This window comes from Chrysemys picta, unplaced genomic scaffold (genome assembly GCF_011386835.1).
Source record: "Chrysemys picta bellii isolate R12L10 unplaced genomic scaffold, ASM1138683v2 scaf624, whole genome shotgun sequence".
Classification (NCBI taxonomy): Eukaryota; Metazoa; Chordata; order Testudines; family Emydidae; genus Chrysemys; species Chrysemys picta.
Window position 1 is genome coordinate 1,147 of NW_027053331.1, and position 27,260 is coordinate 28,406.

The following is a 27,260-nucleotide window of genomic DNA, read 5'->3' on the forward strand; positions in this document are numbered from 1 at the left end:
GCTGACGGGGCCCCGCGGGTACAGGGCGGGGCGCAGGGGGTGGATGGGGGGCTGGGGGGACAGGGCAGGTTGGGGGCAGAGGGGGATGTCGGGGCTCTAGGGAGCGGATGGGGGGCTGAGGGGGCCCCACGGGGACAGGGCGGGGCGCAGGGGGTGGATGGGGCGCTGGGGGGGGACAGAGCAGGTTGGGGGCAGAGGGGGATGTCGGGGCTCTAAGGAGCAGGGAGCAGGTGGGGGAGGGGCTGAAGGGGCCGCACGGGAGCAGACTTGGGCGGGGGGCGGGGCCGGGCTGCTTGTGGCGCGCGGAGGCGCGAAGGCGACACGTGACTGAGAACAGCAGAGACTCGCTGGGAGGAAGGAGGAATCCCACAATGCACCGGAGCTGGCAGGAGCCACATGGAACGGCCCCGCCCCGTCCCGCCCTCTGGTGCCTCTGACCTTCTCCTAATGGCGTCCTGAGCGCTGCACTCACTTCCGCTTCCGGCCTCGTCCTGGGTAGAGGAGTTTCAGGGGCGGGGGCGCTGGGGAGGCGAAAGGCCGTCGCAGTGGGCGGGGCATGTGGCGGCTGGGGGGTGGGGCAGAGCGATCAGGGCTGAGGCCAGGCCCCCGGGCGAGGAGGGTCCAGAGCGGAGCGGGGTGGGGCGGGGCGGGGCGGGGCTGGGGGGGGCAGAGCGGGGCGGGGCGTGGCGGGGGGGCTGGGGGGCAGAGCGGGGCGGGGCTGGGGGCGGGGACAGGTCAGGGCGGGGCTGGGTGCCCGTTCCCCGTGGAGGTTGGCCCGGCCCCGCGCACCCAGGGGCGCACCGCCCCGCACCGCCCAGCTCGGGGGCCCCGGGGCGCTCAGCCGCGGTGCCCGGTCAGGTCTAAGTGGCACTTTCAGCCCCAGGACATCGCCGCCCGGCCCCGGTCCCCCCGCTGCACCCGGGGCCGGTGCGCTCACGGGGGATGGAGCATCCGCTTCTCCCGAGATGCTCCCCACGGCCACGGGAGACAGAGCTCGGCCCCCCCTCGCGTGGGGATTGTGGCTGGGTCAGTCTGGGCCCCCCAGAGCGAGATGTCAACACTGGGCTTCAGCGCCAAAGGGTTTGACCCGAGCCCCGCTCCAGCCGCAGCTCCGGAGCCAGGACAAGCGAGGGCACGTTGGGGGGGAGGTGTTACAGGTGCTGCCCACGACCTTTACATCCAAAGCCGTCTGTCCTCATGGGACTGACCTCTCCTTGCACCCCACACAATGCTCCTGAAACCGGATTAGTAAATGGAACGAATTTCCATTCAGACAGAACCAAGGGCTTAGACCTCAACTGCCTTCAGTGAAGATAACAACTCGTAATTGCTCACCTCAGGGTGGACTGATTTAAATTAAACCCTTTATAATCAACACGCAGAAAACCTTGCTTTGAATCCTCTATTGGAATTGTGTTTGGCATTCATACTTCAGTCATTTTCCTAAAGACGGGGTAACTTTCCTTGGTGGGGAACCATCACAATGTCGATTTACGACTAAATGGAATCTGGGCATGAAATGTGCTGCTTTGTTTGTTTGCTAACCAGGAGGCTACGTCCTTCCTCGGATACGAAATCCTTTTAGCCGGCACCAGCCAGAAAACAAGTAGGCAAACATTTGACAGAACAGACAGAGAAACCTCACTGACAGACACCCGCATGGACGCTGTCTACATGCATGTGTGAACCAGCAGGGAGCTCTTACTGAAAAGTTCCCTCTTTAGCTGGGCATCTCGGGGGAATGGTGACTATTTTCTGCTTCCGCTCCGCGATTACAGTCAAAACGTGTGCCTAGGTTACAAAGAAGAGAAGAGCATTTCAGTCATTAAAAACTGAACAGAAAACCTGACCCTGCCAGGTAGAGTAACCCACACATTCACCTGGGATCTTGCTGCCAGGGCACTACAGAATGCAAGTGCTGAGGAGAATAATGCACTCCCCAGAGTCTGTCCTGGTCCAACCGTGAAAAGACCTTTGAGTCTTACCTCACCAGAGCCAGACCATAGGAAAGGACCAGTTCATGCGGTCTCATGTTGCCAGAGGTATCCAGGATTTACAGCCAATCAGATCTGCAGTGCAATCCACAGCTAAAGGCATTCTGTGTCCAGGCCTATGTAAGCGGGGGAATGGTCCCGCTATCGTGGGGACCTTTCCTGGCTCATACACTACCCCCGTCGAATTGGCTGGCGAAAGGATCTGAGTCCTTACTCCCACTCCCTTCACCCAGAGGCCCGCATGACTCCAGGACACCCCTTCTACTCTCGTGTGGCAGAGTCCTCGTAACCCAGACAAGGCTGGGCCCAGGATTCCTGGGGCTCGACCCTCAGTCTGGTTGTTGTACTTAGGACAGGGCTTGGGTGTCTCCATTCCGGGGTACTCTCTCTGCTCCGGACGCTTCCCTGACCCACTGATCATCGCATATAGTTCAAAGCAAACACAAGTTATTAAACAGCAAGTCATGAAAAATAAGGAGAAACTGGGGAAGGTGAAAGGAAAAGCCGTCACCCCGCTCTGTGGCACGGGGAACCCCAAACAGCTGTGGCTGGAACGTCAGGGCAGTTCACAGTCTGCTCCTCACACGTCCCAGGCCCCTGGCCAGGCCCTCGCTGTGCTGCAGGGACTCCGCGGGTCGGACACTCGCTCTGGCGGTGGCCACACGCCCTCAGGGTCTAGGTGGCAGGGCCCCTCCCCCCCGCGGGGGTTACAATACCCCTCCCAGTGCGGCCTGCAAGGCCTCCAGACTGTTGGGGTTTCCCTGTGCTGGGCCCGCTGCCCAAGGACCCCCTCACTCTGCCCAGCTGCTCCCCACACCTGGCTCCAGAGGGCTCCAGCCCCAGCCCCACACGGCTGCTGCTGCTCTGCCCCCCGCGCGGCCCCTGGGCTGCTCCTCTCCCCTCAGCTCAGCCCTGCTCAGGCAGCTCCAGCTCACACGGAGACGGGACCCCCAGCCTCCTGACTGCCCCAACGCCCACAGTCACGCTCCCCTCCACTGCCCCCACAAACGTCCACCCCCACACTCCCCTCCACTGCCCCCACAAACTTCCCCCCACCCCCACACTCCCCTCCACTGCCCCCACAAACTTCCCCCCACCCCCACACTCCCCTCCACTGCCCCCACAAACTTCCCCCCACCCACACACTCCCCTCCACTGCCCCCACAAACTTCCCCCCACCCACACACTCACCTCCACTCCCCCCACAAACTTCCACCCACCCCCACCCACACACTCACTTCCACTACCCCCACAAACTTCCCCCCACCCACACACACACTCACTTCCACTACCCCCACAAACTTCCCCCCACCCACACACTCACCTCCACTGCCCCCACAAACTTCCACCCACACACACACTCACCTCCACTGCCCCCACAAACTTCCACCCCCACCCCCACCCACACACTCACCTCCACTGCCCCCACAAACTTCCACCCACGCCCACCCCACCCACACACTCACCTCCACTGCCCCCACAAACTTCCACCCACCCTCACCCACACACTCACCTCCACTGCCCCCACAAGCTTCCACCCACGCCCACCCCACCCACACACTCACCTCCACTGCCCCCACAAACTTCCACGCACGCCCACCCCACCCACACACTCACCTCCACTGCCCCCACAAACTTCCACCCACACACACACTCACGTCCACTGCCCCCACAGACACCCCCACCCACACACTCACCTCCACTGCCCCCCACAAACTTCCACCCAGACCCCCCTACCCACACATTCAGCTCCACTGCCCCCACAAACTTCCACTCACGCCCACCCCACGCACAAACTCACCTCCACTGCTCCCACAAACTTCCACCCACACCCACCCACTCACCTCCACTGCCCCCACAAACTTCCACCCACACCCCCCACACACACTCACCTCCACTGCCCCCACAAACTTCCACCCACGCCCACCCCACCCACACACTTCCCTCCACTGCCCCCACAAACTTCCACCCACCCTCACCCACACACTCACCTCCACTGCCCCCACAAGCTTCCACCCACGCCCACCCCACCCACACACTCACCTCCACTGCCCCCACAAGCTTCCACCCACGCCCACCCCACCCACACACTCACCTCCACTGCCCCCCAAACTTCACCCACACCCCCTACCCACACATTCACCTCCACTGCCCGCACAAACTTCCACTCACGCCCACCCCACGCACACACTCACCTCCACTGCTCCCACAAACTTCCACTCACCTCCACCCACTCACCTCCACTGCCCCACAAACTTCCACCCACACACTCACCTCCACCCACACACTCACCTCCACTGCCCCCACAAACTTCCACCCACCCCCACTCACACACTCACCTCCGCTGCCCCCACAAACTTCCACCCACACACTCCCCCAATACACACACTCACTTCCACTTCCCCCACAAACTTCCACCCCCACCCCCACGCTCACCTCCACTGCGCCCCATAAACTTCCACCCACACACTCACACTCCTCCCCCACTTCCCAACACACCCATACATACTCTCCCCCAACACACACACACACACACACACACACACACACACACACACACACACACTCCACTCCCCCACAACCTCCCTCCCCCCCATACACACTGCTGTGGACTGTAGTGTCACTATAGAGACTAACAAATTTATTAGAGCATAAGCTTTCGTGGGCTACTGCCCACTTCTTCGGATGCATATAGAGCGGCACATATATTGAGGAGATATATATACACACATACAGAGAGCATGAACAGGTGGGAGTTGTCTTACCAACTCTGAGAGGCCATTTTTTTTCTCTTACTTAATTGGCCTCTCAGAGTTGGTAAGACAACTCCCACCTGTTCATGCTCTCTGTATGTGTGTATATATATCTCCTCAATATATGTGCCGCTCTATATGCATCCGAAGAAGTGGGCAGTAGCCCACGAAAGCTTATGCTCTAATAAATTTGTTAGTCTCTAAGGTGCCACAAGTACTCCTGTTCTTTTTGCGGATACAGACTAACACGGCTGCTACTCTGAAACCTGTAGTTCAGCAATATCAGTTGGTCGTGTTACCGATGGCTACTTTAAAAGGTGAGTTAAAAGTGTCACTTTTACCGTACACTGTGCATCTGCAGGAAGTTTTGTTTAAATTGTAGGATTCTTTTAGTAAAATCAGTTTCTCCCCTTGCAAGACACTTCTGAACATTTGTGTGCATTTATAGTAAAGCTACTTAACTGTGGTTAGTGTATCAAACAATTGTGATTAATACAAAAACCAGAAAGACGGAATTAATTTTTAAGAAATGGAAAGGACAAAACTCAGAAAATACTAAATTGGAAACTCCCCAATAATAAAAGAGATTTCATAGGGCCCTACATAGGTGTTTACCATCTTCCGAAACAACTCCCGGGGGTGGGGATGAGCTCAGGGCTCCAGGCTTGATCGACGGAGGGGGAGCTCTGGGTTTGGGGCTCTGGTCTCCCACAACTGGGTAGAGACTCCAGGATCCGGGCTATAGCACCCAGGGGGGAGGGAGGACTCTGGGCTTGTGGTCCAGGCTCAAGCCAGCAAGAGAGATGAAGGGAAGAGACCTGGTCTTTGGCTGCCATGGTGGGGGGATCAGGGCTCCAAGCTTCAGCCGCTGGGGAGGTGGAGGGGAGTGGGGGGTCTGGGCTCTGCGACTCATCCACAGGAGGGCAGGGAGGGAGGTTGGGGCTCTGGACTTCAGCCACAAGAGGGGTGAGGGGGTCAGTGCTCCGGGCTTCAGCCACTGGGGTGACAGCCCCTCCCCCAATGCACTGGCCCCCAGACCCTCTCACCTGCTCCACCAGAGCGAAACCCAGTCCAGCGCGTCCCGCTGCAGCTCGCAGACCCCTCAGTACAGCCCCACCATGACCTGGTCCTGCTCGGAGCAACTGTCAGGCTTCTTGAATTCAAGCTTGTAAACTACTCTGTAACTCCACAGGTACAATGTGATATATTCTGTACATGCAAAGTATCAGTCCTTTGTGCATCCCCTCCCAGAAATCAAAATTCCTAGAGATTTTGGCTGAGTCTCTCAGTGTTGCTAATGGTACCAGCCTCTGTCTGTATGTCTATGTGTGTGTGTGTGTGTGTATGCATAAGTTTATTGTGATGTCATGTGTGACAAGAGCAAAGACCGTTCTGGTTCAACATTCTTGCCCTGCCTTCAGTCTGCCAACTTGCTTGGTTGACAACGGCTGGTGAACCCAGGAGGTGATAGATGCGTACTATCCATCTGTCAACAACTTCTTGAATCAGCTATTTCCACAGGTTTTCGAAAGAAGATGAGATTTTACAAAAGGTAATTCCCAGATTCTTTTCCTGCTCCTTAGATCACACATGACAGGCTGGTGCCTCCTTCATAGATTCATAGATTCTAGGACTGGAGGGGACCTCGAGAGGTCATTGAATCCAGTCCCCTGCCCTCAGGGCAGGACCAAATACTGTCTAGACCATCCCGGATAGATATTTATCTAACCTACTCTTAAATATCTCCAGAGATGGAGATTCCACAACCTCCCTAGGCAGTTTATTCCAGTCTTTACTGAACAAGTTTTCTCTCTCCTCCTTATGACACCCTTTTAGATACCTGGTTTCAGAGTAACAGCCGTGTTAGTCTGTATCCGCAAAAAGAAGAACAGGAGTACTTGTGGCACCTTAGAGACTAACAAATTTATTAGAGCATAAGCTTTCGTGGACTACAGCCCACTTCTTCGGATGCATATAGAAGAAGTGGGCTGTAGTCCACGAAAGCTTATGCTCTAATAAATTTGTTAGTCTCTAATGTGCCACAAGTACTCCTGTTCTTCTTTTTTTAGATACCTGAAAACTGCTATCATGTCCTCTCTCAGTCTTCTCTTTTCCAAATTAAACAAATCCAATTCTTTCAGCCTTCCTTCATAGGTCATGTTCTCAAGACCTTTAATCATTCTTGTTGCTCTTCTCTGGACCCTCTCCAATTTCTCCATGTCTTCCTTGAAATGTGGTGTCCAGAACTGGACACAATACTCCAGTTGAGACCTAACCAGCGCAGAGTAGAGCGGAAGAATGACTTCTCATGTCTTGCTCACAACACACCTGTTAATGCATCCCAGAATCATGTTTGCTTTTTTCGCAACAGCATCACACTGTTGATTCATATTTAGCTTGTGGTCCACTATAACGCCTAGATCCCTTTCTGACGTACTCCTTCCTAGACAGTCTCTTTCCATTCTGTATGTGTGAAACTGATTGTTCCTTCCTAAGTGGAGCACTTTGCATTTGTCTTTGTTAAACTTCATGCTGTTTACCTCAGACCATTTCTCCAATTTGTCCAGATCATTTTGAATTATGACCCTATCCTCCAAAGCAGTTGCAATCCCTCCCAGTTTGGTATCATCTGCAAATTCAAGAAATGTACTTTCTATGCCAATATCTAAGTCGTCGATGAAGATATTGAACAGAGCCGGTCCCAAAACAGATCCCTGCGGAACCCCACTTGTTATACCTTTCCAGCAGGATTGGGAACCATTAATAACTACTCTCTGAGTACTGTTATCCAGGCAGTTACGCACCCACCTTATAGTAGCCCCATCTAAGTTGTATTTGCCTAGTTTATCGATAAGAATATCATGCGAGACCCTATCAAATGCCTTACTGAAGTCTAGGTATACCACATCCACCGCTTCTCCCTTATCCACAAGACTCCAGCTGCCCCGTCCAGTCTCTCCCCTCTCCCTCCTGCACGAAGAGCCGGTCACTGTCCTGCATTCCCGTGGGCGTTTCCTCGCCAATAGCTACAGCCACTGCTAACGGGGGTGAGCCTGGGGGCTCTGGGCAGCAGCTCTGAGCCGCGCAGAAACTCCGGGGCAGAGATTGGGCGAGCAGGAGCCATTTCTGCAGAGACACTTTCCAGCCTGGGCCCAGCACTTACCCCAGATGTCTCGTATCACCTGCAGTCTCTGGCTCAGGGGCTGATGCTAGCAGAGCCCAGAGGGGTGCGGGGGAGGGTGTAAACTATTTCCCTGAATCCAGTCTCTTTGGGCAGTTCAGTCACCATTTCAGCTAGAGCAGAGCTGCGGTACCTGGGCACTGGGCCATCCGGGGCCTTTAACACCACAGCCCTGGGGAGGTGGTGCTGAGATGGACCATCCAGTGAGCAACACAAGTCCTTCTACCTTCCACCACACCCTAGTTTGGAACTGCTGCTGACGGCTTCCCCCATCCGTGGTAACTTTTATCCCCTCTGCCTCACTCTATCTCAACTGTTCCCTTCTCCCCACCGCACCTGGTCACATTCAGCCCCCCGTTGCCCTCTTCAGCCTCCCGCAACTTCCCCGCCCTGCCCTGGCTCCACCACTCTCAGGTTCCCTTCCCCACAACCATCTGCTTCCTTACCATGGGTAACAGGGGCAGAAAATGCTTTTGAAAAAACCTTTTGCAAAGTAAAAATAAAACAAGCCAAGTAACCCCCTCCCTTGCTTTGTGCTGGGTGCCCAGCTGTGGGCTTGTGTGTGTGTGTGGGTGGGTGGGGGTGTTGTTCTGAGCACACTCTGTTCAGGGAAGGGGTGGAGTTGGCCAAAGGGGCAGGTTGAATCTTTAGCAGAGAATTCCTTTCTCCATTCTGTTAGCTAAGCGTTGTTGTTAAATGTAAGCCGACGAATGCAGCATTTGAAGCAATCTGACTATAAATCCCCTGCCCTCTCGGTGGCTGTAGTTCTCACACCCTCTGCTCTTGTGATGTCACCACATGACATGGTGTCTTATTCCCATAGCGTCTTGTATATTAGATAGGAACTAAGTTTATAAGGTAAAAACTGAAGCATAACTCCTTCCCTTCCCCGTTTTGACTTAGGAAAAATAAATCCTGTCCCCTCCCCTAGTCCCAGCCCAGCCCCACCAGAGCTGCTGTGGCCAGGAGACAGCTGCTCTCTCACCTGGCCCTGCTGCTGTGGTGAGAGAGGGCTGGGGGAGTCCTCTCTCCCTGGGACAACCTGCTCCCCAAACCCCTCATTCCAAGCCCCAGCCCAGAGCCTGCACCCCCAGCCGGAGTCCTCAATCCCTGCACCCCAACCCTCTGCCCTAGCCCTGAGCTCCTCATTCCCAGCCCCATCCCAGAGCCCACACCCCCAGCTGGAGCCCTCAGCCCCCTGCACCCCAACCCTCTGCCCTAGCCCTGAGCTCCTCATTCCCATACCCATCCCAGAGGCCACATCTCCAGCTGGAGTCCTCACCCCCTGCACCCCAACCCTCAACTCCAGTCCTGAGCCCCCCAGTCCTAGCCCCATCTCAGAGCCCGCACCCCCAGCCGGAGCCCTCACCCCCCTGCACCCCAATCCTCTGCCTTAGCCCAGAGCCCCTCATTCCCAGCCCCATCCCAGAGCCCACACCCCCAGCCGGAGCCCTCAGCCCCCTGCACCCCAACCCTGAGGTGAGAGTCAGGCTAGGAAATGTAGCCAGCGACTGTGCTAGCAAGGGAGGAATTACAGATCTGGTGGATGGAGGTTTCCTGTTAGAGAACAAAAGGGGAGAACCTGTGATGTGCTCTGTCCAAGGAAGGTTATGAGAAAGAGGGAACAGGGATCCAGGTGCCTCTCCCCAAGGAAACCTCAGACAAAGTATCTCCTCTTGGACAGGAGCAGCAACCTTCACACTAGCAGTTAGAGCCATCTTTAGGTTCAGAAATTCATAGTTTCAAAGGCTCTAAGGCCAGTCCTGATCATCTAGTCTGACCCCCTACATAACACAGGCCCTAGAACGTCTGCAGAAGAATTTCTGTTTCACCACGGTCCCATGTGGTGGGTCTAATCATGGGGGTACAGTGTTTAACTACAGATCAAATGGTCCTTGAGTCACATCCTAGTGCCCCCTTTGAAGTCTCTGTTAATAAGCAGCAGGTTTCACACAAACAAAAGGAAGTATTTTTCACACAACGCACAGTTAACCTGTGGAACTCTTTGCCGGAGGATGTTGTGAAGTCCAAGACTTTAACAGAGTTCAAAAAGGAACTAGATACATTTATGCAGGAGAGGTCCATTAATGGCTATTAGCCAGGATGCACAGGGATGGTGTCCCTAACCTCCGTTTGCCAGGAGCTGGAAATGAGCGTCAGGAATGGATCACTTGATCATTCCCTGTTCATTCCCTCTGGGGCACTGGCTACTGTCAGACAGTTTTACCCAGGCTGGGCGATCTTGTGTTGCTTATGTTCTTGGTTGTATGAACTAGCTGGCTATTAGAGGAGCAGTTGGCTTCAAAAGACCAGTCTCTTGGATCTGTGAATCCTGGGCAAACTAATTCCTTTCCTTTAGAGAATGACAGAAAAACCCATTTCCTCCTTCTTTCTACTCCAGGCTTCGTTCCTTTTTCCAAAGACTCGCCTCTAGGGAGCACAGAGAGATCCCTGTGCACAAAGTGTTCCTCCAACCTGCAGCAATCGAGGCATGCTCTGTCCTCAGCCAGCAAGAACAGGCCTTGCCAGAGAAGCCCCAGAGAAACAAATGCTCATGGACCATCTTATCAGGCATGAAAAGACTCTGTGTCCGTAGCCAATCTGACACCTCGATGGCAGAGAGCAATGAGGAGAGAACAGTTTCCTCACCACGAAGGTGGACGCACTTGTCCCTGAAGAAGAAAACAGCTGAGACCCAGGTGGAGTCAGAGGAGGTGAAGCTGCAGGAGAACACAGAAAAAGTTGAACTGGATCTTACAGGTGAGGATTCAATCCACATGGTTTGTGGCGAGGAGCATGTGAGGAATACTCACACCAGTCACTCTACAAGCCTTACACATCAGGGCTTCTCACGGGACAGTGATGGAAACCTCAGACTCTGGAATCCATTTAGTGCCGGATCCTTCTGGACAGGGTGGCCGAGGTCCATCGCTGAGGTGGGGAGAGCTGACAGTGTCAGATCACCCCCCTCTGGGGGTCTGGCACTGTGGGGTGGGGAGTACTAACATTGCTCCAGGCTGTAAGGAGAACAGAGAGGCTGGATGTTGTAGGAAATTATTTCTTGTCTCCTGGATCGGGTCTGTTTCATCAGTAAAATGCTCCAGAGGTCTCAGCAGGTCACAGCTGGGAACCGTACCAGAGCTGAGTCATTACTTCTTGGGGGGTTAAGTGCAAATGAGGCCTGTTGCCCATCACTGACAGGAACGGTGTGCAAGGGGAGGGGAAGAGTAGAATACACCATGGAAAAGAAACTGGCCCCTAGATCAGAGGAAGCCTCATGTGGTAAAAGCCCCCAGCGAAGAGCCATGAGATCGGAGTTCTCTGCTTAGCTCTGCCCACAACCTTCAGTCTGACCCTGGGCAAGTCGCTTCAGGGCTCTGGGCCCGACTTCCGTCCTCTGTAAACCAGGGATAACACATGGAAAAGCGAAATGTTACGAATGTTTCTTTCTGCTTCAGGGACGAAGGAGGAGCCGTCTGAGTCGAAGGGGAAGTGGGGAAAAGGGAGTCCAGAAGAGCAGGAAGAAGAGCGCGCTCCCATCCCCTCATTACCAAGCAGCTCCCATATGACAATGGTAATGACGCTTTGTGACTGAGATAATGGAAAGCATCCCCTGCTGTGTGTATTAATGTCTCCCGGAGCTGGTATCTCTGACAGGAGAACTACCTGCCCCTTGCTCAGGGAGCTGAAAGGAAACATTCTGCACGTCATCAACTCCAGCCAGTCTTTATGAGTTTCTCTAGGTTGTTTGCATAAGGCAAATAATCCAGATTGACAAAGGGGTTTAGGCACCTAAAGAAGTACACAAGTGCTTAGTGGGATTCGCAGAAGTGCCTGACTCAGGTGCCTGATTCTGATGCACTTTTCATGGCACACAGGCACTGCTGAAAATCATACGAGGCCCATCCCTGCACTTGTAGACACTGAGACACCATTGTAACTCTGATGATTAGTGACAGAGCACCCTGCAGCACATACAAAAGTCTGCAATTCTGGGAGCTTCTGACACGCCGGGGGGCTGGAGTAGCTATGCGAGTGTGTCACTCTGGTGTGCTCTGCTGTGTCCTCAGCTGCTGCCATCCAGGACAGACGGTGCTGATCCAGACACGCAGGCCAGCTGCAGTAATACTCAGGAGGTGCCTGAGACACCAGGACAAAGGCCTCCAGCACCCCAGGCCCTGGGTTTAGAAGACCCTGGAACCAGGTCCCCTGGACTAACATTGTGCCCAGTAAGTTCTGACCCACAAGGGTCTGGCCCCAGAAGCCCACAGTTTGGGATTCTCCTCAGCCAGGCAGACTTGCTCCTTCAGTCGAAGCTACTTTCTGTCCTGCCGGCGATTTCTGCCTGTTTTGTGGCAGCGCCACACGCTGCGGGGTGGGGAAGGAAGAGGCATTTCCGTTGGGGCCTGTTCTCAGTCCTTTCCGCGCAGACACCGTGGGCTGCTAGAGTTGCTGAGCCAATCTGCTCAGGCCCTCGGGGTGGGATGGGACGCGGGGCAGATTCTCCAGCGACCCCTCGGCTGCACTCAACAAGCAACTTGAATGGGCTTTGCAGGCCATTGGGGCTTTCTCAGCACAAGCTGGGCTCCTGGGAGGAGGGGCTAGAGAGGGAGGAAATGGGGTGGCCCTTGGGGTCCCAGCACTGGCTGAGAGGCTCCCATCTCTTCTCAGGCAGAGGGGGCGAGGGGAGCAGATGAAAGACTGAGGAAACCTCGGCACCTGTTGAGGCTTTTTAAGAAAAGGGCTCAGCCGGAGTCTCCACGCTCACTAGGCCCTGCCAGCCTCCCGCGGAGACAGACTATTCCAGGGCAGCTGCCCAATGGAAATACTCCGTCCCAACAGGCTTTGTCCCCGTTCATTGCAGACCCCCGGGGAGCAGCTTTCCTCAGCCCAGCCCCAAGCCCTGCTGATGAGAGCCGTGAAGGGTCTGACAACACCCACCCTGGAGCGATTTAAAGCCGCAGAGGAAGAGCTGAGGGCCATCGTATCTCTACACGGAGACAAGATGGAGAGAGTAAGAGACTCCCGCCGTGGGGCAGAGGATGCTGCGCAGAGAGGGGGAGGGGAGAATTTCCTCTCCTAGGAAACTGTTCCTGGGACATGCTGGCATGGTGCTTTGAAGGTTGGCTCAGCCCCTTTCCATTCATCGCTTGGCCGCGGGGATCCGCGGCGTCAGGTTTGTAACGTGCTCTCTGCCCGCTGGAGCTCTGACACGTCCCTGAGGACAGCCCAGCCACACTGAAGGTGCCGAGAGCCCCAGCCCTGGCAGCGCAGCACTTACCTAGTCTGCCGATGGGCCTCCACATTAGGCTCCAGGAGCAGACATGGTTTCCTCAGACATGCTGCAGGGCCTTGTTTGTCCAGCTGAAGTATCAGGAGGAATTTGGCTTTGCACTTTTCTCTCTGTCTCTCCCAAGCTCTGATCCTGTTGCCCATCCCCACAGATCTGAGTGTCTGCCCCCCTGAATTAGATTGGCCTAGGGAGGTCTCTGGCAGACTTCATTTCTACATCCCCTGGGTAGGAGGCTCTCGGTATCATTTACTCCCCCGATTAATGAAACTCCACCACCCTCCTGGGAGGTAGGAATTGAACCCATTGGACACCTGGGGAAACTGAAGTCCAGAGAGCTCCTTGACTTGCCCAAGCCTGCGCAGGTGGGTTATTGAGAAAGGAATCAGGGTTCATGTTCCCTACAGTTCTTTAAACGTTGCCTTTTATCACTCAGCCTGGAAATAGGTGACATTCCCGCCCTTCTCCAAATACCGCCTGCCCGTGGCGCGTCAGTGCAGACTTATTCCCTTCCTGGGCTTTGGCTTTCCTGGAAACTCGGAGACTCATAAACGAACCGAATCCTCAGCCTGAGCTTCCTCCCCAAACCTGCCTGTTCCTCGGGTTCCCTGCAGGTCGTCCCTGTCTCTGGCCAAGTTCCCTGTTTCCAGCAGGTCCCGGCGGGAAGTTAACAAATGGCCCCTCGATCAGCAGATTGATTTGTGCCGGGCTCTACCTCCTGCTAGCAGAACAGGTCAACAGAATCCAGCCACCCGGGTTGTAGCTCCTGCTCCTTGTTCAGGAGAGGAAAGAGCAATGATCGATTCCTCATGGAAGAGCCCTAGGGGGTGGCTTGTCCCTTTCGGGTCTGTCTACCCTGTGCTGCAAACTCTGCAGCAGGAGCCGTAAAGCCTGGCCCTATGGACTTGGGCTCCCAGGGCTGGCACTGTGGGGCCAAACAGCAATGCAGCCTCTTCTGGGCTTGGGCTGGAACTTGAGCTCTGAAGCCAGGGGAGGAGGGGGCTTCAGAGCCTGGGCTCCAGCCCAAGTCACCATGTCTGCACTGCTGTTCTGAGTGCCACAGCCTGAGCCCGAGGTTAGAGACCCGGCTTTAAGATTTGTTACGGCAGGTTTTAAAATCCCACAGTGTAGAGGTTCTCCATAGGGCTGGGGCCTGGAGCTGGCTAGTCCCATCCACGTAGCCCTGCCTGCCATCGCTGGGATGGGCTCTGGGGTACATCCGTAGAACCAGCTGGGTCTGGAGCAGTGCTTCTCTACCTGGGACATCCTCAGGGGCAAAGAGATAGTATTGGATGTGGCCCACACGGAAACTAGGTTGATAACCACTGGTCTGGAGGAACTGATCGTGGTAGAAAGAGCAACAGGAAGTTGCAGAGATGGAGGAAAGGCTCCTGCAGGGAAGCCCTTGAGAGCAGGGCTGCGAGCAGTTTGCTAAGGCAGGGAAGGCCCTGGGACATCAGGGGAGTTTGAGCTGTGCCCACGGTCAGGTTTTGGGGAAGGCTTTTGTGTGTGTTTCTGAGCCTAAGGTGCTAAACCAGACCTCAGGAAGACTGGGGTTCCTGTACTTGTCAAAGCCTCTTTCTTGAGATTATGGAGGAGTAGAGATGGGAAAGTGAGGTGAGAGGCAGTTTGCAGGGCTGCCAGATGGGGTTACCTGGGAGGAGGTCACTCATTGATAAATCCATCCCTCAACTTTCTGGCTTTCTTCCAGGTTGGAGACGTTGTTGGAAGGATCTTAATGTGGCTAGACGACGTCTGTGATCCCAGAGCCAGAAAAGCAGCGCTGAGGGCCACAGCCTTGCTGGCTCGCTCCCACCCCCAGGATGTGGTTCTGAGCTGTGTGGCGCACACGCTGTCATCGGACAGGTAGGGAGCTGCTCTGTTATCACCTCGGGCCATTATTTCTCTTCCTGCTCCTACTGACAGGCCACCGTCCGTGAAGGGTCTGTCAGGCTCACACAGTTGGAGGGAGTTTCCTGCGGTGAAGAGAGCTGTCCATTCTCACTAAGAGGACATGCCCAGGCACAGCCACTGAGGAGCCAACCCCTCCTCCTGCACTCCCCAGGATGGAGACGTGCCAGTTTTCTGGAGAATTCCAGCATTGTCCTGATTTCGATGGGTCACTCCACTTGCTCTCTGATCCAGTACAGGGCCAATAAATGACTTGGGGCTCACTCCACATCCCTGGGTCATGAGGTCTGGCTGCTCCCTATTGCGTGAGAGAGGGCAGAGATGGAAAAGGCCCATGAGGCCCATCTGTCTGTCCCCTGGGGACCAGTGCAGGATTGTTACCTGTAGTCAGATCCCTAGTTATTCCATGGCTGAGGAAGTGCTGAGAAAATGCACTCATCCTTATGGAGCTGTACAGCAGAGATAAATCTCTTAAGACACAAATTTCCAGCCCTTATTGTTGCAACAAAAAAAAAATCATCCACACATGACCTGAGCATAAATGCAGTGCAGCCTGCCTGAGTCTGCAGACAGCCGGGAATAATGGCTCTGAGCGGAGTGAGTGCCTCTTTTCATCTGAGTCCTGCTGGTTATTGCCGATCACTTTGCAGAGTCATCCAGCTGAGGTGTTTATAACACAATCCCCATGTGCCTAGGGGCCGTGAAACCCAACTGGACCCTAGCCAGAGGTCAAAACGCCGGCTTTCCTCGGCATCCTCTGCAGTGCAGTTCTGCACTGACCACAGACAAATCTGTGTCACATGGGAGAGCAAATTGAAGAGCAGCACGAAAGAAATTGACTTTCTTACCCAATGCAGTTACCAGAGGAATACAGTGCTGGTTTTCATATTGATTTGAATGTTTGATTTGTAAACCTTTCAGGTTTGAATTCCTTGAAACAGCCACAGTGCTTTCCAGGGTCTGTGCTCAGAAGCTATAGAAACTCGGCAGCGTTGGCACAGAATTTCAGCCAAGCTTCCTGAAGATCTCAAATCCAGGCCATTTACTCTTGATTTGTCCAACCTAATTCTCAATGTCCCCAGGGCTTGACCACCATGTCCGACCTTCCTCACCAAACTTGGAAGTCCAATGACTGGAGTCTTTTGGATCCATCTGCAGTCTTCCTCTGCAGATGCCTGCGAGGAACAGCAGTGCTTAGATCAGCAAGAATGGAGAGAAGAGAGGAGGGGGATTTCAGTACTAGTTTCCTTCCATCTCTGTCCCACTGGGCAGTACAATCTCCCCTTCCAAACTCCTGAGTCCTCTCCTATCAGGGCATGTTCTGATTCAGTGTCTGACCCCGCCCACCACACTGCAGTAGGATTGAGCTGTTAAGAGACACTTGGCCAAACGCTGGGTCTCAGTTACACCCCCAAATAGCCAGAGCAACTCCAGTGAGGTCAGGCAAGTTCCTCGGGATTGACCCTAGCGTAACAGAGCAGAATTTTGCACAGTCTGGGGGTCACAGTTTGGTGGTCACTCTGTGGTCAGTACATGGTCACTGTCTTGGAAACAGCGGTTGTAGCTTCAGGAACAATAGCCCATTAGGGGAAAGGAATAAATACAACGTTCTCTGAAGGGACTTGCCCTGCCTCAGCCTCTCTGCACCAATCGGTGTGTCCTCTGAGAGATGCCTTTCCTGCCTACATGCCAAGTCTCTCCCTGGGGAGGGCAAGAGGTGGCCAAGCAGGGAAGGTCAAACTTCTGTTTCTGAATTTGCAGATGTGCCATTGAGCTGTGGAAGGCCTTGGGTGAAGAACCACAGCTCACCAGGGAGGTGCTGCAGCAGCTGCTGGACAAGCTCCAGCAGAGACGCCGGGAGGAGAAGAGCGGCAATGTGTCTCTGGCTGTAAGTGAGATTTGAGATGTCACTTTGCCAACCCGCCACCGCAGGGAGGATGGTGCATCTGTGTGTGCGCGGGAGCTTCACCCCTTCTTAGCTTCAGGCCATGGCTCCACTACACAATGAAGTTGACCTAACTTACCTCGGCATACAGCCGCCACAGCAATTCCATCCCTTGTGTGTGTCTGCACTTTGCTGCTCGTGTCGGCAGTGCACGTCCTCGCCAGAAGCGCTTGTCTTGATTGTACGGTCAGGGTGGGGAGGCTCCTGAAAGCCAGTTGACATAAGCGACGCGGTGTCTACACTGACACTGCATCGACCTAACTGCATCAACCTGGACTCTCTGCCACTCGTGGAGAGATTTTTAATTATTATTGTTATTAATTTGGAACCGAGGGGCAGTTCTGCCGACGGGAAGGAAATTCCATAGTTAGGGTGATGCTGGGTGAGCGGCCTTGCGTTGACCTAACTCTGTAGTGCAGACCAGGCCTTAGTGTGTCCTGGCCACCTCCTAGCAAACCAAAGACGTGTAAAGAAAGTTTCCCCCAGGTAAAAGTTACAGATCTGAAGTGGTTTATCTGCTGGTCCCCTGGCTCAGTTGTCTTCTGCTCTAGATGGCCCTTTAGTGAGCAGCTGCAGTTCCGGTGTCTCTTGGCTCTGTAAACTGTGACTAGAGAGCTTCCCAGCATGGGATCATGAGATGTCCAGTACTTTTGACTGGGCCAGAAACACTGGGCCTATGCGAACGGATCTCCTCAGGATGGTTTCAGCCCGTCCAGTCATGGCTGGAAAGCCAAAGCACAGGGTCTGCACCATTAAGAGAAACGACGGGGAATAACGTCATCCAGACTCTTCTGATCTTTCCATAGGGCTCCATCCTGCTTTCGTTCCAGGAATGGGTGATGGTTCTGGAGCCTCAAAATGTCTCCTCCCCTCTCAGGAGCCTATCCTCTTTTCTAATACCCTGTGGAGGAAATGAGACATGAGAAAAGGACAATAGCGAATGGCAATGGGGGCAGGTGGCAGATTGGGATAGTTGACTGAAATTCTTTCCCCCCTCCAGGCAATGAGGACCATTTACGAGGTCCTTTTCCTGTGGGGATACCGAGAAGCCATCCTGGAAATGTATCCCCAGATGCTCATCCTCTGCGTCAGGCAAGTGCAGTATGTGATGGAGCTGCGCTTGCCAGGGACCTACGGGGCCAGCGAGACATCCAGCCCCGAGGAGGGGTCCAGCTGCCTCAGCCCCCTAAGGTAATGACTGAAAGGAAAAGGAAGAACAGATTTGTTCTGCTAAACACGTGTGCTCTGTTCATGGCCATCATTTGTTCGGGTGCTGTAGTTCGCCCAGGCTCAGTTCGGTGCAGGTCTCTCTTGAGGGGAAAGGGTTGAGAGCCGTGTGTTCTTGTGAGTCACACTCGCTCATCTGACTCCGTCCACAGGCCAGCTGCTTTCACTCCACAGTCAGGCAGCAGTCATGTTTGTGCATCCATCCCCATGTGCCACCTGCCAAAGCGTCAGTGGAAACACAGAGCGCCAGAGGCCACCTCAGGTGCTGTAAACTGACACAGCTTTGCTCGCTTACACCAACTAAGGATCTGGCCGCACATGCCCGCTTGTGTCCTGTTACCTGCCACAGTAAAGAATCAAGTATTCAACCGTATTGAGTGATGACACCAACCATCTTAAGAAGCTAGTGTCAGTAACTGGTTACAAACTCAATGAATCTGCAGTGTAGACAGGGCCCCTTGGGAAGGGAAGCACCATGATATCACACTGGATCTATCCTCGGGGTCGCTAGCTACTGCTGACCATGCTGTGTGTCCCAGGGCTTGTGCAGATTTGCCATGCTTGGGGGTGATCTCGTTGCCTGACACTGGGATTTTTTTGTCTTTAGCACGTCAGTGGAGGCTGTGAAGACTCTTTTTTCCATGCCCGGATACTGGAAGGAATTTGCCGGCATCCAGTTACAGCAGGGTTGGGACATGATATCCTCCCGATATTACTACTCGCAGGGTGTTGGCCTAATTGCAAGGTAGGAGCCCAAAGTTTCCTCTTCATTGGGTCTCTCTTGGCAATGGGATTTCCGTGTGAAATATTCCTCTGTTCCAGCTGCCATCTCAGCCCAGTAACTAGTGAGGAACTCTCTCTCCCCCTTGATAACCACAAGGGACTTTCTGTTCCATGTTCCAGAGCCATGATCGAGTTTGAGAACCCTCAGCTCCCTGCAGTTTTCAGAGAGGCCGTCACCATTGTCCAGAGTCAGAAGGAGGATGAGCAGAGACATATCGCCATGACTTTCTGCACTGAGGTGAGATTCATTAATTGACAGGCACAAGTGGGCTTTCTGCAGAGCAGCTCAGGCCAGTAAGCTCTGGGGCACATTGTCAGGAGCTCAGCAGTCTACAGCCAGCTAGCTCCTCTCCACACATGGATGGCTGTGGGGCACGGCAGAGAGAGGGAGGGAGAGACAGGGTGAGATCGCCCCTGGCTGGATGTGCCTAGATGGGATCATATGACAAGAGGAGATGTTTCACCACTGCCCCAAGGCCATGCTTCTCTCCTCACCTTTTCTTGGGGTCTGCTTTTCTTCTGCCCCAGGGGTTGTTCCATGGCACTCAATGGGGCCTGGAGATTCCCCTTTCCCTGCGGGTTTATTTGTGACTTATACATTAGTCTAACTTCTGGGAATGAACCAACTGAAAGAGCAGCAACTGGCTCCCTACACACCAGAGACTTTGTACGGGAGTAAGTGGCCATTTGGTAAAGATGACTGTCCAGGGAACAGACCCCACAAGAAGACCTCTGCTCCTCAACCGGATGTTGATTTGGCTCTTTCCAGTTGCTCCAGAGTCCTTCCATTGAGACGATAGTGACAAAATCAGAGCTCAAGGCGCAGCTCATGGAATGGACCCAGGACAAAAATCCCATCATACGTAGGCTCAGTCTGCGAGGCCTTGGCAGTGTTGTTCTCCAGCCAGCAAAGGTGAGAGGCGTGGATTGCCCGGGGACCGAGGAAGCCGATGTCTATCGAATAGCTCAGAAATGAGAGCGAGATCCCCACACAAGCCTTGTTGTTTAACACACGGCACTCAAATGTTGGAGGTGCGTTACTGAGCGAATCAAGGCATGACATGGTCCCTGCTCCCGTGAGCTGACCCCTGATTGCAGATGTGATGCAATGGGGGAGGCGGGGTGAGCAAAGACAAAGGTTACAGTGAGCAGTTGGCACTGAGTGAGAGGAGAATGACTTTCTGCCCCGTTGGGGGGCTGTGCCAGCCGTGGTTTCTCATAGGTGGGAGTGGGATGGTCCAGCATGTGCTCCAGGCTGTCACCCAGGATAGTAATGAGCTGCCTTCTTCATTCCTGCAGGTGCAATTGTTACGGGCCCAGCTGCCAGCGATCATGGACACGTTCGATGACAGGAATGGAGTGTGTGTCATGGAGGCCATGCATAAAGCTGGAGACATCATCTACCTCCTCGACGGGGAGGGGCTTGGCTCCATCTCCCAGGACATTGCAGTCAGCCTTCGCCCCTTCATTGATGACGTAAGGCTTGGAACCGCAGGAGAAGCCCATTTCCCCCCCCCCTCCACCTGCCTCTGATGCCCTTGTGTCTCTCTCCCCATCCCCTTGCCTCCCGCCCCTCAGCCCTGCCATGGAGCCTCCTAGGAGTGCCCCTGCCATGGGTGGGGAATCTCCTGCTCCGCCACCTCCCTGTCAGAGCTCTTCTCGGCAAACCTCAGCCTCAGCGCCCTGCTCCCAGCCCCTGCTGCAGCCTGGCCTGGGGGAGAGGGGCTGGCACTGGGCAGATGACCAGCTGTCTGGAGAACACCAGCCCCCAAAGAGGTGGAGATTCCCAGCAGGAAAGAGGTGGGTCGGGAATGGCCCGGCTCTCAGGGGAACTGAAGAGCAAAAGAACTGCTGTGTTTTGTAGCAGCACATCCCTGCAAGGCTCCAGCAGCTGCTTCTCCCCTTCCCCAGACCAGTCTCCAGCAGCCTTCCCACCCCCTCCCCTAATCTTCTAGGGGTCTACGGTTCGGTGCTCTCCAGACAGAAATTGCGTCTGGGACACCAAGGGGCTGCACTGCCCTGCACAGTGTCTCAGGCCCTGTTCTGCACAAGTTGTCTATGGCGCTAGCCTGGTGGCCTCACTGCTCCCGCCAGCCAAGTCAGTTAACACAGGGGGAACCGGAGCAGCGGGTGGATTATGACTCTGTCGCGTTATGCTCTGATACTGCCTGGCTTTAACCGGGCTTCCCCACTCCCTGTGTGTCATTGCCAGGAGAGGGGCAATGTGCGCTCCGCTGCCATTTTACTGCTTGGCAAGGTGGTGAGCAGGGTGAAGGACCCGGACAAAGGCCTGGTGCAGCAGGAAATGATCAACTGCTTGCTCCCGCTGCTGCTGCATCTCGAAGACCAGGAGGAGCGTGTGACACTGGTAAGTGCCACCGTCCTTATTTCCTTATAAGCAAAGAGCCAGAATCCCCTGGGGCCCCCACTCCATTAATGGCCAGAGCCTCTTGCCCAAGCAGAGTCTTCTCCTCCCTGCTTCACTCCATGCTGGAGTCTAGGGCCTCATCCATCCCCACAGCACATAGCACAATTTGGAAGAAAAGCCTTCTTCTGGGAAAGAGTCCTGACCCTCTACTGCAAAGACAGGCCTCAGGCCTTTGGGCTGCTGCATCCAAAGGTTCCCAACAAGAGGCAGCAAAAGAAAAGGGAGCATAAATCTGTAAGTGCCCTTCGGTTCAGGGAGCTGGTATCTGCCCACAGCCTTCTGGAAAGTGGGTGCAGCTGCCCTGCCTTCTTCCCTGGAGCTCCTGAGAGACCTTCTCCAGCAGGTCCTCGCTTCCCAACATTCACCGGACGTTGCCTTCTTTCGTTGGGCCAACTGGGATGTGGAGGGAAGCCTGATCCGTGTGCCTCTTTGGTCCGACTCTTTGGGATCCCAAAGCTGACTCACGCTCTCATACAGTTTCTTTGCATAGAAGGACTGAGTTGTGGAGATCTCTTATGACTCTTTCCAGGGCCACCCATAGGGGGGCACTGGGCCTGGGACAACCCCCCCCCGTCCACCTCCCACCCCCACTCCACCCCTTCCTCCAAGCCCCCACTCCACCTTTTCCCACCCCTGCTCCTCCCCCATCCCACCCCTATTTCTCCCCTCCTCCCAAGCCCCTGCCCTCTCCTCTCCCGAGCGACGTTGGGTGCTGGCGAGGTGGGGTATATCTTAGTCGGGCCGGGACTACTGCTGCTGGCCCCAGCACAGCCCAGGTCCTGCGTCCCGTGAAGTGCGGGGCCCCCCAAAGCAGAGGGCCCTGGGCAACCGCCCCAAACCATCCAAAGACAGGACGGCTCTGGCTGTCTCCAGCCAAGTCTCAGTTCCCTCTCCTGAGCACAGTCCTGTGTAGAAGAAATAACAGGAATCTCCACTAGCAGGAAAAGCGAGAGAAAAGGGACAGGGGAAGGTTCGATGTCCCCCAGACAATCCCTCTCTCAGTGAGAACCCTCTTGGTCTCACCTTCTCTTGCAGAGATGTAAACTGACGCTCTTCCGCTGCGCAGTGTTTCTCAGGTGGGCTCATTTGAAGAGGCTGTTCCGCAGCATGGCCTGGGATGGCTCCTCACAGCTCCTGAAGTGTGTCTGGAAGTGCTTGGTAGGTGGATTCCTTGTGCCTTGAGAGTGGTGAACGGTGACTTGAGGGAGACCTTTCTAACCCCACACCCTGAGTACCCATCCGCTTCGGTCGGGCGGCAGGACTCTATTCCAGGCTCTCTGCTGGTTCATTTCTGCATGAGTTACAATCCCTTCACATTTTTCAAATTTTTCTCCACAACTGTCAGACCTCCAAACTTGTGTCTTTTAAAATGAAAGCTGAGGTTCTGGAGAACACACTAGTAACTCCAGAGATGTGCTGCTATGGTGTATGGGCTCATACTGGCTGTTGCTTTGCCCTGGCTGTGTGCTTTGGCTTTCCTGGCCCCTTCGCTGTGGGAAGAACATGTCATTTGTATATTGCGCATTTCTTCCTTCTTCCCTCCTAGATGCAGAACAACGAGAGACACATCCCCAAATTCCTGTTCCAGGCCTTAGAGTACCTGGAAAGCTCACAGACAACAATAAGACATTCTGCAGCCCTGTTCATTGGTAAGCAGAGAAATTCACTTGATCTTTTTTGAACTGCTTCCTTCAAAGCCCTTTTCTAGACTTCTGGTGTGTGTGTGTGTGAGAGAGAGAGACAGAATTAACATGTATTCCAAGATTAAGGGAGCAATTTAGCTGTATTGATTGCACCAACTTCCCCTGCCCACAACAACTCTTTGGCTGCGCCTAGTGGAAACCCGCATGATGTGAATTCAATCTCCTTTGGAAATCAGCCTCTCAGTAACTTCTGGGCATCAGATGCTTTTATGTGCTTTGTGAGCAGATGGAAGGAATGTATTGAATTTCCCAAGGGCTGTCTTGGGGGAATGGCTGCACCTTTAGCAGTTTTCAGCGAAGGATTTGAAAAGTAATGAGATCCATTGTATGTCTAGGAAAAACTATCCGCCATTACTGCGACTTGTTGTCTGAAACCGTGACTGAAGATGGCATCTCCCGCCTGTATGAAGGTAAGGAAATAGCTCTGTGTGTTTGTGCCTCTGTGGGAAGTACAGGGGTGCAGCACAAGGCCTGAACACAGGTTTGAATGTGTCCCTCTCTGGCTAAGGACAGCGTTTAAAGAAGAAGGATGGTCACACGAGCTTTCATCGAGGTCCCACAAGATGTGTACGGGAGCAGGGGATAACCATCCCTAGCTCCTAGCATAGAGGTAGCCTTAGAGCTGTGTGGGGAGACTGTCTTCAGAAAGGTCAGAAAGTCTCTAAAGGAAGGCCGGGCAGAATTGAAAAGGGCTGTTGTTATTATTAAGCATGATGATGATGATGACAATTACCCTCTGTAGGGAAAAATTCATCACCTGCCCTCTCTGTAATGGAGTGATTGCAGGCCAGGGAACCACTCAGAGGTTGGTAATCAGCTCATAGGAAATCCCCTGAGTGCACATGGGAAACATCTTTCCCTGTGACCTCTTGAGGAATGAAGGCACAGGGCCACAAAGGATTTCAGTCTAAATTCCTTTGCGGATCTGTGCATAAATGTTTGATGATTTAACACCTCTGCTGTTGACACTTTTTTGTTACGTCCCAGGAACAATTGCCCCCACCTGCCTGTGTTTTAGTGTGTGGACATGTGTGTGGACGTGTGTATCCTGGGGGAGGGGGAAGTTACGCACAGAATGGGGTCTCCTCTCTGTCCAGGGCTATTTTGGGAGTAGCAGAGTTGTTGTTTCTGTGCCCGCAGACTCTTGGGTAGTTAATAGCATGTGGCGACGGCCATCTGAAGGGGAGATTTCCTAGGCGCCAGTCACATCAGCACCATGGGGCTTTCAACCCGTTTCCTCTTTGTTTCAGCTTTTCAGGAAGTGCCTTTGACATCTGACATGACCACAGGGTGGATCCTCAGGAGATATTACAAATGGCTGCAGAAGCTTGGAAATCTTGTGTCAGGTTCTGCATTCGACTAGGGAACTGTGACCGACACAGAAGACCTCTTTGTCCTGCTATGGTACGTCCAACAGACGCTTATCAACTTTTTGGTGTCCCGAGCCTCTGTTTGCCAGAAGCTGGGAATGGGTGACAGGGGATTGATCACTACATGATTACCTGTCTGTTCATTCGCTCTGGGGCACCTGGCATTGGCCACTGTCAGAAGACAGGATACTGGGCTAGATGGACCTTTGGTCTGACCCAGTTTGGCCTTTCTTATGTTCTTATATTTGGAACCGGGACTGAACAATGAGGTGGATATTGGCAGATGACACAAAATTATGTAGAAAAACAACAAGGAGTCTGGTGGCACCTTAAAGACTAACAGATTTATTTGGGCATAAGCTTTCGTGAGTAAAAACCTCACTTCTTCAAGGCCACACAGGCATGAGAGACAGGATAGCGGCACGGACTCTGGTCTCTGGGCCACACAGCCCCGACGGAGAGGGCGGCCGCACGGACTCTGGTCGTTGGGCCACACAGCCCCGATGGAGAGGGCAGCCGCTCGGACTCTGCTCATTGGACCCCACAGCCCCGACGGAGAGGGCGGCCGCACGGACTCTGGTCATTGGGCCAGACGGCCCCGACGGAGCGGGCAGCCGTATGGACTGTGGTCGTTGGGCCACACAGCCCCGACGGAGAGGGCGGCCGCACGGACTCTGGTCGTTGGGCCACACAGCCCCGATGGAGAGGGCGGCCGCACGGACTCTGGTCGTTGGGCCACACAGCCCCGACGGAGAGGGCAGCCGCTCGGACTCTGCTCATTGGACCCCACAGCCCCGACGGAGAGGGCGGCCGCACGGACTCTGATCATTGGGCCAGACGGCCCCGACGGAGCGGGCGGCCGTATGGACTGTGGTCGTTGGGCCACACAGCCCCGACGGAGAGGGCGGCCGCACGGACTGTGGTCGTTGGACCCCACAGCCCCGACGGAGAGGGCGACCGCACGGACTCTGGTCGTTGGGCCCTACAGCCCTGACGGAGAGGGCGGCCGCACGGACTCTGGTCGTTGGGCCACACAGCCCCGATGGAGAGGGCGGCCGCACGGACTCTGGTCGTTGGGCCACACAGCCCCGATGGAGAGGGCGGCCGCACGGACTCTGGTCGTTGGGCCACACAGCCATTACCCCTCCATGAAATCCCCCCACTGTCCTCTACTAATCGGTCAGGGTTTCAAACACACCCTTTAGGCCATCCCAGAAGGGAAATGTATCGATCAGAATAGGTAGTGCCCGAAGGTCTAGGCAAGAAGCCGCCGATCTCTGGAGCTCCATGTTTGCGTGGCTGGCAGCATCGCCCTGGAAGTCGCAACACAACGCTGCGTGGAAGAGGCCGTCTCGTTCCAAGGGTGTCTTTTGCAGAAATCACGGCCTAGACTTCAGGCTATACCTGTTCTGATTTGTACATGTTTCCCTTCTGAGATGGCCTAAGGTAGGAGTGAAACCCTCACCAATTGGTAAAGGGTGGTGGGGGGACTTCTTAGAGGGATCACGGGATCCTTTTGCGGGCAGGTCACTCCACTACAGCACTTCCTTGTTTGGTCAAATCCCCTCTCGGGGTGGTTCTACAGGGCTGACGCCCACTTCAATTGATAGAGGACAGAGGGAGGAGATATCAGAGGAGATATACAACCCCCTTCTGGATGGGTCACCCTGTCCCGGAATATCCCCCGATTGGTCAAATCCAGTCTCCCGGTGTGTAAAATGCTGGTTGCCCCTGCCAAATTTTAGTAAAAGAAGGGACGAAAGGCATGGATCTTTTGGGTTATATATAAGGTGGCCATCTTGGACTTTGGAAAAAATGTTGTGACCTTTTGCCATTTGCTATATTATTTTGGGTTGGGAAGCACACTCCCACGCACGGATTGAATCCGCGTAGATAGGGTCTAACATCCAGGCAGAGACGACGCAAAGAGGGATAGGGAGGGGTTTTAGTTAGGTCTATACTCGCCCGTTCCTGCGTCCAGCATAGAAGTCCATCCCTAATGTCCAATGTCAAGAGAACAGTGTCCGTCCATCGCTGTTACTGCAAGAGAAAGTGGAGAGAACATCAACATTACCTCATGGGTCTAATTGTTTGTGAGAGTAGAGGAGTTCCAGAGTTAATGTTTTGTTAATCCGACTCTTCTCTATCCTATCCTAACCCTTTTCCCCGTAGTAAATGATGTCTGGTTTGTGTGGTTACCACTGTGTGGCCTTATTTTCTTGTTCTAAGGCAAGCTCTGATAGACGAGCTTTACAAAGGGGACCATGTGGGAAGAATTTACTGTAAGATTTCCCTGCATCTACTGAATGGGGTTTGGGTTCTGCCCTCTTTAAAGGAAGGAAAAATCCTTACAGGTGATCCTACAGGGCTGAAACCCACTGTGATTACTTAGTAATCTGTCCTACTCACCACGATGTTTGTGACCCTGTGTATCATAGGGAGGTAGCCCATGGGGCATTAGGAATCTTTTGATTTCAAATGGACACTTGTGGTGTACAGATGAAGGACAACATTCAAATCCAATGTGCACAGAGACTGTATGGACACTGAACGTATTGAGTACATACTTTTATCTTTAATCTGTTCATTAAACAAAGACAAAGGAGCAGGGTTAGGAGGCTGGGCACTGACTTCCCCAGGATCATTCCTCTCCTAGTAATTCCCATTACAAATCT

The 27,260-nt window shown here is 54.2% G+C and overlaps 2 protein-coding genes across 2 annotated transcripts; both read left to right on the plus strand.

The window, feature by feature from the left end:
* Positions 1 to 10,224: 10,224 nt before the first annotated feature.
* Positions 10,225 to 20,060, plus strand: LOC135979056 (maestro heat-like repeat family member 5). The gene is made up of 10 exons (XM_065579661.1): positions 10,225 to 10,688; positions 11,387 to 11,502; positions 11,999 to 12,157; positions 12,793 to 12,942; positions 14,930 to 15,084; positions 16,891 to 17,017; positions 18,075 to 18,265; positions 18,909 to 19,046; positions 19,205 to 19,322; positions 19,854 to 20,060. Exons 1-10 carry the CDS (start codon positions 10,502 to 10,504, stop codon positions 20,058 to 20,060), a joined length of 1,548 nt encoding a protein of 515 aa, XP_065435733.1. The 5' UTR covers positions 10,225 to 10,501.
* Positions 20,061 to 20,387: 327 nt separating this feature from the next.
* On the plus strand, positions 20,388 to 25,127 carry LOC135979055 (maestro heat-like repeat family member 5). Its single transcript, XM_065579660.1, has 6 exons — positions 20,388 to 20,560; positions 21,297 to 21,452; positions 22,548 to 22,670; positions 23,059 to 23,161; positions 23,551 to 23,625; positions 24,466 to 25,127. The coding sequence occupies exons 1-6, from the start codon at positions 20,417 to 20,419 to the stop codon at positions 24,576 to 24,578; spliced, it is 714 nt and encodes a 237-aa protein (XP_065435732.1). The 5' UTR covers positions 20,388 to 20,416; the 3' UTR covers positions 24,579 to 25,127.
* Positions 25,128 to 27,260: the final 2,133 nt, after the last annotated feature.

What these genes read in the sequence shown, in the direction of transcription:
- LOC135979056 (XM_065579661.1), top strand. Translation starts at nt 10,502, where the DNA reads ATGAAAAGACTCTGTGTCCGTAGCCAATCTGACACCTCGATGGCAGAG. An exon ending in CACACGCTGTCATCGGACAG is followed by an intron (nt 15,085 to 16,890) that starts GTAGGGAGCTGC and finishes CTGAATTTGCAG; the next exon opens with ATGTGCCATTGAGCTGTGGA. An exon ending in GCGGCAATGTGTCTCTGGCT is followed by an intron (nt 17,018 to 18,074) that starts GTAAGTGAGATT and finishes TCCCCCCTCCAG; the next exon opens with GCAATGAGGACCATTTACGA.
- LOC135979055 (XM_065579660.1), top strand. Translation starts at nt 20,417, where the DNA reads ATGGACACGTTCGATGACAGGAATGGAGTGTGTGTCATGGAGGCCATG. An exon ending in TTCGCCCCTTCATTGATGAC is followed by an intron (nt 20,561 to 21,296) that starts GTAAGGCTTGGA and finishes TGTCATTGCCAG; the next exon opens with GAGAGGGGCAATGTGCGCTC. An exon ending in CATCTCCCGCCTGTATGAAG is followed by an intron (nt 23,626 to 24,465) that starts GTAAGGAAATAG and finishes TCTTTGTTTCAG; the next exon opens with CTTTTCAGGAAGTGCCTTTG.